This window comes from Podarcis vaucheri (assembly GCF_965113315.1).
Source record: "Podarcis vaucheri genome assembly, chromosome: 10".
In the NCBI taxonomy this organism is placed as follows: Eukaryota; Metazoa; Chordata; class Lepidosauria; order Squamata; family Lacertidae; genus Podarcis; species Podarcis vaucheri.
Genome location: NC_138748.1, coordinates 4,832,772 through 4,845,361, shown reverse-complemented (window position 1 = coordinate 4,845,361; position 12,590 = coordinate 4,832,772). Strand labels below are relative to the sequence as shown.

General features: G+C 42.6%; 1 protein-coding gene across 2 annotated transcripts in view; it reads right to left on the bottom strand.

Annotated features, from left to right (window-relative positions):
* The window catches only part of BMAL2 (basic helix-loop-helix ARNT like 2), a 36,833-nt gene that overhangs the window by 18,885 nt on the left and 5,358 nt on the right, over window positions 1-12,590 (bottom strand). For both annotated transcript variants that reach the window (XM_082240126.1, XM_082240125.1), the window contains exons 2-5: window positions 8,131-8,278; window positions 3,939-3,971; window positions 2,559-2,716; window positions 1,499-1,578 (exon numbers count right to left, since the gene is read on the bottom strand). In XM_082240126.1, the coding sequence (XP_082096252.1) occupies window positions 1,499-1,578; window positions 2,559-2,716; window positions 3,939-3,971; window positions 8,131-8,278 (419 nt within the window). The remainder of the gene's footprint in view (window positions 1-1,498; window positions 1,579-2,558; window positions 2,717-3,938; window positions 3,972-8,130; window positions 8,279-12,590) is intronic.

Here is a 12,590-nt window from a genome sequence, read left to right as displayed (position 1 = left end):
ACGCCCAAGCTATAAACCTGCTCCTTCAGAGGAAGTATAACCCTGTCAAGAGCAGGCATCCTCCCAGCCATCTGCTCTAGGGAACCGCCCACTCACAGTGCCCCAGTCTTATCTGGACTGAGTTTCAGTTTGGTGGCTCTCATCCAAGACACCTGCCCAGCACTTCCACTGCCTCACCTGCAGATGTAAAGGAGAAACAGAACTGAGTGCCATCAGCTGACAATGTACTCCAAACCTCTGGATAAGCCCACCCAGCAGTTTCACGTAGATGTTGAACAGCATAGGGAATCGGATGGAGCCCTGAGGAACCCCACATTGAAGGCTCCGGAGGGCTGAAAAACACTCCCCAAGCAACACCCTCTGGGAATGACCATTTAAGTAGGACTGGAACCACCGCAAAGTGGTGCCACACACCCCTAACTCAGGCATCTGCTCCAGAAGGATACCATGTTCGATGGCATCAAAAGCCGCTGAGAAGTTAAGAAGAATTAACAGGAACACATTCCCCCTGTCTCTCTCCCAACAGAGGTAATAATAAAGGGCAACCAAAGCAGTTTCTGTACCAAAGCCAGGCCTTAACGCTGATTCAAATGGATCTAGAAAATTGTTTCATCCAAGAGCTCCTGGATCTGGTACAATATGAACATATATATGAATGTAAAATAAAGTAGGAATATGAAATAGGGATTATTGTGTGAACCCAAAACTGGACCAGGAAAACAGGAAACAATTTTAGAGGGCAAGAAAAGCACAGATTGGAATTAAACCAAGTCATTCAAATAAATGGGGGGGGGGAGGTGACAAACCTAAGGGTTTGCAATGCGCTTATGTGAGGACTAAAACTGGAGGAGACACCATTGCTGTGCAGAGTACGTCCTTCATGCTGCAGTGCTCAGTTAATCTGTAGGTGGCCAGCAGGTCTACTGTTAATGCATCTGTTATGGCTAGACCTTCAGAATCCTGAGCAGAGCAGAGTGCCCTGTATGGCAGCCCGCTAGAATACTTCAGGCTCGAAGAAACAGAGAGGTGAGTGAGCAGGCTCTCCAAGGCCCAGAAAGCCTGAAGAAACTCTCAGCCCAGGCAATGGTGAGCATGGTGTTGTGTCTCTATAATAGAGAGGATGTTCCATTTCTGGTCTGGTTCAGGTGTGTTTATGTCCCTCCCTTCCAGAGGATTAAAAACATTAAAATTCATATTGTCACCACAAAGATCCAATTTGAAGAAGTCAATCTTGGAGAATGATTTGTTTGTGAGGCAGCAGAAATGACAGAAAACTTGTCATGCCCTCTTCAGTTTACATGTAGAATGAGGAGAGGGGCAGCAGCTTGAATCACCTGGAAGTAGCTTTTAATAGTTCTTAATGTATTATTATATTTGATTAATATATCAGTCTCAGTCATCTTGAGGTTGTCTTGGAGAAAGGCAAAGAAAGTTAATAATGCAGTATGAAGCAATTACTGTTGAAATAACACTCAATTCCTGACCTTTCTTTACTTACCTTAAGAATTAAGTGTTGAAGTTCATCATCTTGTAAAAAAAAAGGCTTGTAGCGGACTTCTGAGTAAGAATTAGAAGAACCTGCAAAATGATAAATGATAAATTAATTTCTAAAAGAAGACCAAAGGCAGATAAAGAGATTTCACACCAAGTCATTGATTTACTAGCGGGAAAACGCCCCACAAATATGCTCACACGACAAGACTTGTTTGGCATTTTCACTTTTAAAAATGCAAACTGGTCATAAAGGTTTGCAAGTGAAAGCTGAGACAAAAGAGTGTGGAAAACTCTTTTTTCCATTCTCTTTCACAGCAGGGGGTCAGCAAACTTTTTCAGTAGGGGGCCAGTCCACTGTCCCTCAGACCTTGTGGGAGGCTGGACTATATTATGAAAGGAAAAAAAGAATGAATTCCTATGCCCCACAAATAACCCAGAGATGCATTTTAAATAAAAGGACACATTCTACTCATGTAGAAACACACTGATTCCCGGACCATCCGCGGGCCTGATATGGAAGGTGATTGGGCCGGATCCGGCCCCCGGGCCTTAGTTTGCCTACCCATGACCCACAGAGAGCAAATTTTAAGTCTTAAACAGATATAAACATAGAGAAGAAAATGGTAGAATGCCTTCACAGTAGTAGCACCCTCCCTGTGGAACACCCTCCCTTTAGATGTCAAGGAATTAAACAATTATCTGACTTTCAGAAGACACCTGAAGGCAGCCCTGTTTAGGAAAGTTTTTAATGTTTGATGTTTTTGTATGTTTTGATATATGCTGTGAGCCGTCCAGAGTGGCTAGGGAAACCCAGTCAGATGGGTTGGGTATAAATAATAAAATAATAATAATAATAATAATTACAGTATTAACATCTTTCAGGTTCCGTTTTCATAAATACTTAAAGCAGTGGAAAACTGTTCTAAATTTAACATCAAATCCAATGGTCTGTTTCAACAGCAATAAAAGGGACACTGTGTATTTCTATTTGTGGAAGTCACTCTGCCCTGGTGTACAACTTTTTTACACTTAAAACAGGATATTTTATACCATTCTTAACTCACTTTTCAATGACTTTAAGTGCTGCACAGCCATTCTTAATACTGTGAGTTTATCCACTTTACGGGCCACCGGGTTGCACTGAGGTATCATAGCAGATAGTTCTTCTATGAGGTTATTCATTTTGTCTCTTCTTCGTTTCTCTGTTTGGCTATGAGCCTCCCTAAAAAGAGTGCAGAAGACATATCTTGTGCAGTGGCACTTAATAAAAACAAGCTGAACTCCATATAACATGTTGCAAAGTTATTATATGAACAGAAAGTACGCAGAAAGAACCATACTGATTTCTGCAATTAATAACTTGAGATGGGAGAAAATATTGATATACAAATATAAGTAGGGGCTGAGTATTCATGAGGGATAAATAAATGACTGTCAAAACCTCTTATTTATAGTTTTTGACACTGTCAGGGAACTGCCATCGGAGGGAGGGAGGGAGAGGGAGGGCTCCAGAGGGATTCCAGAGAGCGTCCCGGGAGGGAGAGAAGCAGCACATCTTCTGGGGAAGGAAATCAGCGTAACACCAGTGGAGAAGGGGGGCAGATGGGGGAATCGGCGAGGTGGTTCCAAGACTCTTCACCGGGAACCAGTGGGGAGAGCACGTGTCCTCCGATGCCCACACCCTCCCTGCGCAGAAGGCTTCCGCGCAGGGAGGCTAGGAGGAGACTAAGCGTCAAAGAGCTTCTTTGCTGGAAGAAGTTCAAGAAACGCCCACTAACGGATTCTGCCAGCGATTGAGACAGCCATGGGCGCGTGGCTGTCCAGACAGAAAGGGTTCATTCAGGCAACCAGCCAAGAGTGGCGTTGATTTACACACAAGCAACCCCTAGAACCATTACAGACATTTTTTCAAGTTTTAATTACATAAGTATACATGTATGTATACACACACCTGAACATGATCTAGGATTAAATCTAAACAACACTAACAAATGAAAGTTAAGACTTTATCCTCTTAAAACTACCATGACCCCTCAAGCAAACAAATTAAAGCCTGCACTAACCAGTACACATGCACGAGAACTAGGGATATGCCAGTCTCTGTGGGATCTTCCACTGACTCAGGTGGATCTTCTTGGATTACTTTATACCCTGTAAATAGTGGAGTTCAGCAGTCTACTCAGTTCTCAAATTCAGCGTTAACTCTGCTAGCCAAACAAGGAATACTAGCCATTTTACCTCAAGCAGAAACACTGTTTTACTTAACTACACTATATTTCTGGAAAGTTCTTTACATTTAGTCTTTAAGTGATCTTGATGACCATTTTGAATTTGTAGAAACACAAATATACATTTAACCACCACTTTAACTCTTCTGAGCATGGTATTCAAAAATACAGTACTGTATTTAACTATTTGCTTGTTAGTTCGTTAAGGCATTATACCTGCTCTGGAGATCATCAACATCACATGCATACCTAGAGAAAAGAGAATTTAAACTTTTTAGAAGACATCAAAATCAAGAATGAAAAACAATTACAATAGAAAATCATGCTGAGTTTTCCTTACTCTTCTTACAGCAGTGACCTGGGACACATAAGAACGCCAAAAAATAAAAGAAAAATGCCTTTCTTCTTTACCCCTGAACACCAGTCACAGAAGACTGAATTCCAGTACAGTGGTACCTTGGGTTACAGACACTTCAGGTTAAAGACTCCACTAACCCAGGAATAGTACCTCAGGTTAAGAACTTTGCTTCAGGATGAGAATAGAAATTGTGCTCCAGCGGCACAGCAGCAGCGGGAGGCCCCATTAGCTAAAGTGGTACTTCAGGTTAAGAACAGCTTCAGGTTAAGAACGGACCTCCAGAACGAATTAAGTTCTTAACCTGAAGTACCACTGTAATGTGATTCCAAGAGTTTTCCTTGGTTTTTGTGGTTATTGTGCTGAAGAGGTACTAAAGATTGTGCTGCAGCCTGAAAAAGCCCAGGGCAACTGTGGTCAAAGTTATTTCACGTACTGCAGGAGTAGGGAACCCATTTCAGTCTAAGGGCTGTGTTCCCCACATGTGTAAACTTGGGTGGGGGGACATATGCAGGACGAAACCCCAAAAAGTATACAGTGCAAAACAAATCCAATTACAGAAATACTGTACATTTTCAGGCACATACACAAATCACTTACTTCTGCATAAAATTCAGCTACCTTCCACCCAGCTCCATCTCTCCAAACTTTCCAAATTCACAGCTCAACAGAAGAGACATCTTGCTTCTCCTTTCACTTCCTGCATCTCAATCACTGTTTTTCCTCCCATCTTTATGCCTTTACTCTCTCTGTCCTTTTCCTCTCCTCCCGCACTGGAATTATGGAGCATCTCTTTTCCTGATTAGAATTACTTAACTAACTGACCATGTATCTGAAGAAGTGTGCATGCACACGAAAGCTCATACCAAGAACTAACTTAGTTGGTCTTTAAGGTGCTACTGGAAGGAATTTTTTTATTTTGACTATGGCAGACCAACACGGCTACCTATCTGTAACTGACCATTGTTTTATTTGATCTAGGGGAGACAGCTGCCCCCCTGGGCTACACCCATGTACAATCTATTTGGGCCTTGCTATAGCCATAGCAGAATACCCTAACAATTAATAGACATTTTCCCTTATCACATCTGTCACGACATAACTTTTTGTTAACTACTTTTAATCATCTGGCAATCTAAAATGATGTGCAACTTCCCAGCAATTCTTATAATATAGTACACTAAAGATTCAGGTAAATATCCCTGATGCCATAACCAACTTAAACAAGAAAGTATTTGAAAGATGCTCACATTCAGAAAGTGGGTACTGTCATAGAATCTTAAGAGTTGGAAGGGACCCAAGGGTCATCTAGTCCAGTGTTTCCCAACCTTTTTTGGGCAAAGGCACACTTGTTTCATGAAAAAAATCTCGAGGCACACCACCATGCCAGATGGGGAAAGGTTACTTTTTACTTATGTAAAAAAAAATAAAAAAATAGTAACAGCATAGAAGGTAATGGTTATCTCTTTGATGTCTGATGGGAGGGCATTCCACAGGGCGGGCGCCACTACCGAGAAGGCCCTCTGCCTGGTTCCCTGTAACCTCACTTTTCACAGTGAGGGAATTGCCAGAAGGCCCTTGGCACTGGATCTCAGTGTCTGGGCTGAACGATGGTGGCGGAGACGCTATTTCAGGTATACTGGACCGAAACCGCTTAGGGCTTTAAAGGTCAGCACCAACACTTTGAATTGTGCTCGGAAAGGTACTGGGAGCCAATGTAGGTCTTTCAAGACTGTCGTTACGTGGTCTCGGCGGCAGGTAGCAGCGCTCACAGCTTGCGGACTGCACCGTGTAACAGGTGTGTGGCCCAGCAGCCTAAGGCGGACAAGCCACTGAAACAGGCATTCAGAATCCATTCATTTCATAAAACCTGCAGGGCTCAATCTCTGTGTTTGTGTATGTGTGTGTTTCTGTTTTGCCCAAGGGTCTGGGGGTGGGAGAGAGCTCTTTAGCATGATGCTTTTAAAACAATTAAATTATCAACAAACAAACCTGATGATACGAATAGCAACGTCAGGTGCTACCGGGGGGCGGGGCGGGGAGAAGGGGGCCTACTCGGAAGTAAATACTGCGTCCAGGCTCAATTAGCGCTGATTTAAGGTGCACCAAGACTGCCTAAAAACCTCACCAAAGATATGCAACAAAGCGCTTCGTTGCAGAGGGGAGAGTTTGTGCACCGTGGAGGCTGGAGGGCTTCTATTCTACATGCGGGGGTTGGGGGGGCGAGGAAAATGTGCTCCGTGGGGGGGCGGGGAAGGCAAGAAAAGGAGCTGAGCTCTAACTATAGGCTCCCACGCTTGAGCAGGCCCAACTCGGTGGGGCGGACCACCCTCTCTCCTGGAGGAGGAGGAGGAAGAGGAGAAGGAAGAGGAGGAGGAGATTCCCATCCACGGCGTGGCCTCCCGCGCTCCTGAACGGGAAATCTCTGCAGCCCAAGACTCTCCGCGAGGCAGCTCCTCCCTTCCTGCCTTGAGCCGCCGCCAGCCGCGCCCCCCTCCCCAGTTATCTGCTGCCTGCCAAGCCCCGCCCCTCTTCATTGTCCTCCCCTTCTGTTTATACACAAAGACCCCCCATCTTCTTCCCCCTTCCCCTTCCTCCATCCCTCGCTTTTTTTCCTCTCTTTCCTTTTTTTAAAAAAAATATTTTCTCTTCCCCTTCTTTTTTTCCACCCTTTCTTTTTTCTCTTTCTCCCCCCCTCCCCGCCCTCCTGCCTTCCAGGGTTAAAGGATTTGAGCAATGGGTCTGGAGGTGGAGCTCGTCGGAGGATTAGCCCGACTCGCCCGCCTCCCTCCCACGGCACACCAGGCAACTTCCGGCGGCACACTAGTGTGCCGCGGAACACCGGTTGGGAAACACTGATCTAGTCCAACCCCATGCAGTGCAGGAATCTCAGATGAAGAATGCATTACAGATGGCCATCCAACCTCTGCTTAAAAACTTTTGGTATTATGTCAATTTTTTGTATTATGAAGAGATATTATGAAAAGCACTTTGGAGGGCTCAGATAGGAGTTAGTAGTTCAGAAACAGATTTTCAACAACTCTATGGAAAATCTAAACAGAAGCGGCATGATGTATCTGATGAGGTAAGATGCCATTGTTGGAAAAGATAAAGATGTACATAAAAACTTTCATAGTGTTAACTCACTGAGACCATCTGTGGCAAGAAGAATCTACACTAGACAAATGGAAAGTAGGAATAAATTTCATTACATCATGGAGGCCACCTGAAACAGCCGAGCTTTCCGATATCCTCCTTCGGATAGGCTTCATTCAGTAGGATAATCTTGGTACCAAATCTAATGGTTTTTAGGTTAAATATTTGTTGTTGTTGTTTTAAAACATGTAATCCCCTCCAATTAAATCCTATAATGTTTTCAGTTGTTGATTTCCAGCCCTGCTGTTTTATTATTTCAAAATATCAAGAAAGTATCAAATTATATTCTTGGAAAGAACAGATAAGAGGTAAAAACGTTAAAAAGGAATGAGAACAGACAGTGTGAGTAAAATATGGAAATGTATGTTGGTTTAGGAAAATTATTGAGAACTGTGGGATTTTAAGAAGTTTACAAGGAGCAGCTAGTTGGAAATGGCATGAAGCACAGAAAAGAACAGACTTTTCCAGGCACAGAATATGTCATGGTACACTGGTGCCTCGCAAGACGAAAAGAATCCGTTCTGTGATTCTCTTCGTCTAGCGGTTTTTTCGTCTTGCGAAGCAAGCCCATAGGAAATTCATTTTGTGAAGCACCTCCAAAACGGAAAACCCTTTCGTCTAGTGGGTTTTCCGGCTTGTGAGGCATTCGTCTTGCGGGGCACCACTGTAGATTAATAAAGGTGTGAATAGGAACTGGAAGCACAAGAAGCTGAAAATGCATTATCACCGTTCTGTCATGTGTTTAGTATGTAGCTCCTGAATATACACAAAAATATCTCCCAAAATAGATGTGTTAGATGCATAACATGTACACACACACTAGCAACTATAGGTCTAACACAAATCCAGTATTATTATACTACAGTGAGGCAGAAATTAACCCCCTCCCCAACTTACTGGTTATCAGAATCACTTCCTTTGCGTTTTCTTGGAAAGTCCACTCCAAATGTATTACTTGAGTTGGCAGTGACAGGCTGGGATATAGGAGTCATAAGGCTTGAGAACGCAGAGGCAACACACTGGTTTCCTTCCATCTGAAAATTATCTGCAAATAGTAAAATAGTGCCAAAGTTGAGACAGAGTGATTTTGTATGTACTGTATTCCGAGCAATCTAGACAGAAATGAAAAAAATTGCTGACCTAAATCCGTGAATAACCTCGATACAAAAGAGCTCCCCCATGACAAACATGCTTCTTAATTCTGTGTCAATCAATCTGTACATTTACATAATTTATGTCCCACACCGTCAACAAAGATTTATGCTCTTAGGGTAGCTGCTAACCATGGTATAAGAAGCAAGAAGTAAAACTTAAAATAATAGCAATAACAACAATAATAAATACAAACTAATACGGGAAATTAAAAAGAAATGAAAACATCGCCAGACAATTTAACTACAGTATATGGGTAAAACGAATCTTCACTAAGTTAAAGAATGTTTGCAGTCCTTTAAGCCTAGGAAAACAGATTGCCTGGTGACTAAGGATTCATCCAAACACTTCCGCTTTCCCTGGGGAAAACCCGCTGATGAATAAACATCAATTGGGTTTTCTCTGGATTGACATTTGCTCCAATTTAGCGCTGAAGAGCAGTTTTCCGGGGGGAAGTGGCAAGGTAAAGGCAAAACTGCTTGGACCTGTGCCTAGAAAACACAGAAAGCCATTTGGACCCATTCTTTCTAGGCACTGGACAAGTGAAAGTGTGGGCAAGCCCTTAATGATAGTAATGCAGTCTCTAGGTGGACCTCCTTTAGGAGAGTATTTTAAAGGTGTGGTGCCACCAAAAAAAGGCTTGCTCTCTGCCACACATCAGGCTGCAGAGGCACAAGGAGAAAGGCCTTAAATAATGATCTTAAGGAATCGGTAGACTGATTCAGAAAAAGGCAGTCCAACAAATATTTGGATCCAGAGCTGTGGATAATCTAGTCATAACCTGTTTAAAGGTTATGACTAGCACTTTGGACCTGAGCTCAGAAAGTCCCTGGAAGCCGGTAGAGTTGTTGCAATAAACACAAATTATTTTCTCTTCACCTACCGGTAATTCCCATTATCAGCCCAGGAACAGTGTTCTGGGCTATCTACAGTTTCTGAACTGTCTTCAAAAGCAGCCTCATATCAGTTACCAAGGCAAATATAACTGTGGCTAGGCTAGCTCAGTCTAGGAGAGGTTGCTGTTAGCATATGAGCCTGTCAAATGACAGAAGTTTCTTTGTGCCACCAAAATTACTTGACGCTTAAGAGAATGGCAAACCTAATATCACTCCCAGGCCGTTAGATAAAGTACAATCCCTTCCAGAGCTGGTTGAAAACCATCTGAAAGAGGATTAGCTTTTAGTATAACTTTCCATATAACTACTGCTGCTGCAAACCCAACCTACAATGGCTACAGAAAAGTGACTGCCTGAAGCATTCACATCATTTTAAACACCTGGCCTTTTCTTCTCCACACTATGCTGTGCATACCACAACTCAATAAGAAATGTCTGTCTGTCTGTCATGCAACCCCTCACAGAATGCCTACGTTTACTTACCTAATTAACAAAATGTGTATACTGTTTGATTGTAATAAAATCTCTAAGCACTTTACAGGACATATTGAAATAAGTAATCAAAAACATTTAAAAATAATTAACAAAATACATTGCAACTGCAGATAAAAGGTTTTCCAACCCAGAATGAATACCTAAACTCTCTGAATATAAGGCCACATAAGAGTCTTCATGCTTTCTTCATGTTCACAATGAATTTATTACAACAGCAGAACACATCTAGGGGAAGCAGTGGTTTTGCTGCAAAAGACAGCAATGAAGAGTCCTGGGCAAACTTAAAAACTAACATTTATTTTTCATTACACATACCAATGCTAATGATAGACCTGCTTACACACAGTTTCCCAGATTAACTGCCCCTTCCTTATCTTGCTTCAACATTTACCTATTTCATTTGCATGATCAAGTAGTTAATCAGAGGATGGAGTCAAATAAACATGAGGGAAAGAAACTTGACTAAATAATCAGATACTTCTTAATTTGCACCTGTTCTCTCACAGTACATGCAACTATATTTGCATGTAAAGAGAAGATTGAGAATTATAATTCATTAGAAATATGCGGCAACTTGAATGATGTGGAAAATGGTAAGGCTAAAATGGACTGAGCACGCCTTGCTTGCGTGAATGAAGCTCTTACTCTCACATAAGAAAGTACTTAAGACCATTACAGCATTTGCCTTATTAACATACCTTCTAGCACCCTTGTGATAGCTGGTAAGCAACAAAAAGGTTCACCACCCACTGCTGTAGGTGTTTAATCTTGGAATATTGCAGTAAATATTACGGCCAATTGTGCTTCCGTTTTAGGGAAAGTAAACAAATTACTGTGACTCAAGTCCAGGCATCCCTGAATGACCCATTTTTTTTTACACCCTGTATCTACAACAGATCACAACATTCTGCAGAATTGTTAATGGGAATTTTTTTTTACCCATACATTCTTATCCACACCTTGCAGAATATTAATCTGCCAACAGGCAGGGGTGCCAAGAAGGAGGTACAAAGAATACACATGTATTGAATAAAACTTGAATAAAATAGGGGGAGGCAGGTAAGCCCCATCCCTCATAATCAATCACATGATGTGGCGCACACACACTATTTGAATGGCAATGTCCCTAAACTTTGGCGTTAACTGCTATGTAGACAAGTCTTAACCTTCTAAATGATTATTGTGAGATAAACCAGACTGGCTGCTTTCAGTGTTTTTAGCCAATCTTGTAATCTCCATTTGAGATCAGGTACTCCCTTTAAATCTGACGCGGGTGGCGCTGTGGGCTAAAGCCTCAACGCCTAGGGCTTGCCGATCGAAAGGTCGGCGGTTCGAATCCCCGCGGCGGGGTGCGCTCCCGCTGCTCGGTCCCAGCGCCTGCCCATCTAGCAGTTCGAAAGCACCCCCGGGGGCAAGTAGATAAATAGGTACCGCTTACCAGCGGGAAGGTAAACGGCGTTCCGTGTGTGGCTCTGGCTCGCCAGAGCAGCGATGTCACGCTGGCCACGTGACCCGGAAGTGTCCCCGGACAGCGCTGGCCCCCGGCCAATAGATGTGAGATGGGCGCACAAACCCCACAGTCTGTCAAGACTGGCCCGTTCGGGCAGGGGTACCTTTACCTTTACCTTTTACTCCCTTTAAATTATTACCTGCTGATTCTACTACAGAGTAAATGTGGGTGAGTGCTAAAGAATCTTCCACCCTTGCAAAGAAACAGAAAAAGCACATGCAAACTGAAAACTCTGCAAAGGGGATAAGGCATGTCTTCTAAACTCCAGGCAATTAAAAAAAATAAATCTGTATTGTTAACTCTCAGTACAAGAGTAGATGTCTATTCAGAAAAAGTATATGTGTTTAATGAGTCTTACTCCCAGGTAAGTGGGTAGAAGATTGCAGCCTAGGTTTTCTTGTGAGGAGGGGCCAGATAAGGGTTTATGGTGATGCTTTACCCTTGGGCATGCTATACCAACCTGGGAGTGAACTCATTTGCATACAATTGGGTTTTTGCATCTAAGCACACAAAAAATAGGCCAGATTAAGACTGGTTGAAGCCTTGGAGGTGTACTAATCTGGGGACAAGGGGGAAAATGCCCCTTTAGAGTACAATCAGTTTGACTAAAGGAAGCAAAAACTGATGTCTATTATGCAAGAAAGAAGTCCCCTTTGCAGCCACCTTCTATATCTTCACAGTAGCCATAAGGGATAGGTTCAGCTGATAGTTAGTAACTGGCCCATGGCAGGCAGCTGCACCAGGTTTAGGGCAATGCAGGTAGTTCCCCCACACATGGCACTGAACCAAGGGGAAACAAAATAGTAGTAACAACAACAACAACAATTTATATGGGTACCTACTGAGAAGATCCATACAAAACTAACTGTACCATTAGCAATTATTCTGAAAATAAGAATGTTTGGATGGCAGGGTGGGGGCAAATTATGTTCTCACTCAGGGTACCATATTACCAAAGTCTGCCCCTGCAGGCAGTGAGCAAAAACAACAACAAGCTGAATAGCATGTGCACACACAAAATGCATGTCTGTGTGTGAAGCTTGTTTGTGTTTGCTACATTCCACTCCTGAATTTTCATAGCAATCAAAGAACAGTGTTTGTGTGTTTTTATTTCCAGTGTTTCATCACTTCTTTTTTGTCTGTGTAAATGCAGCATTACAAATTATGCAATTACTGGTGTAAATTTTTAATATATATCAAGTTGCCCAAATGTTTTGTGGCTGTTTTTGTAACATGTCACAGGGGAATGGTGGAGAGAAATACCGTATTTTTTGCACCATAACACTCACTTTCTTCCTCCTAGA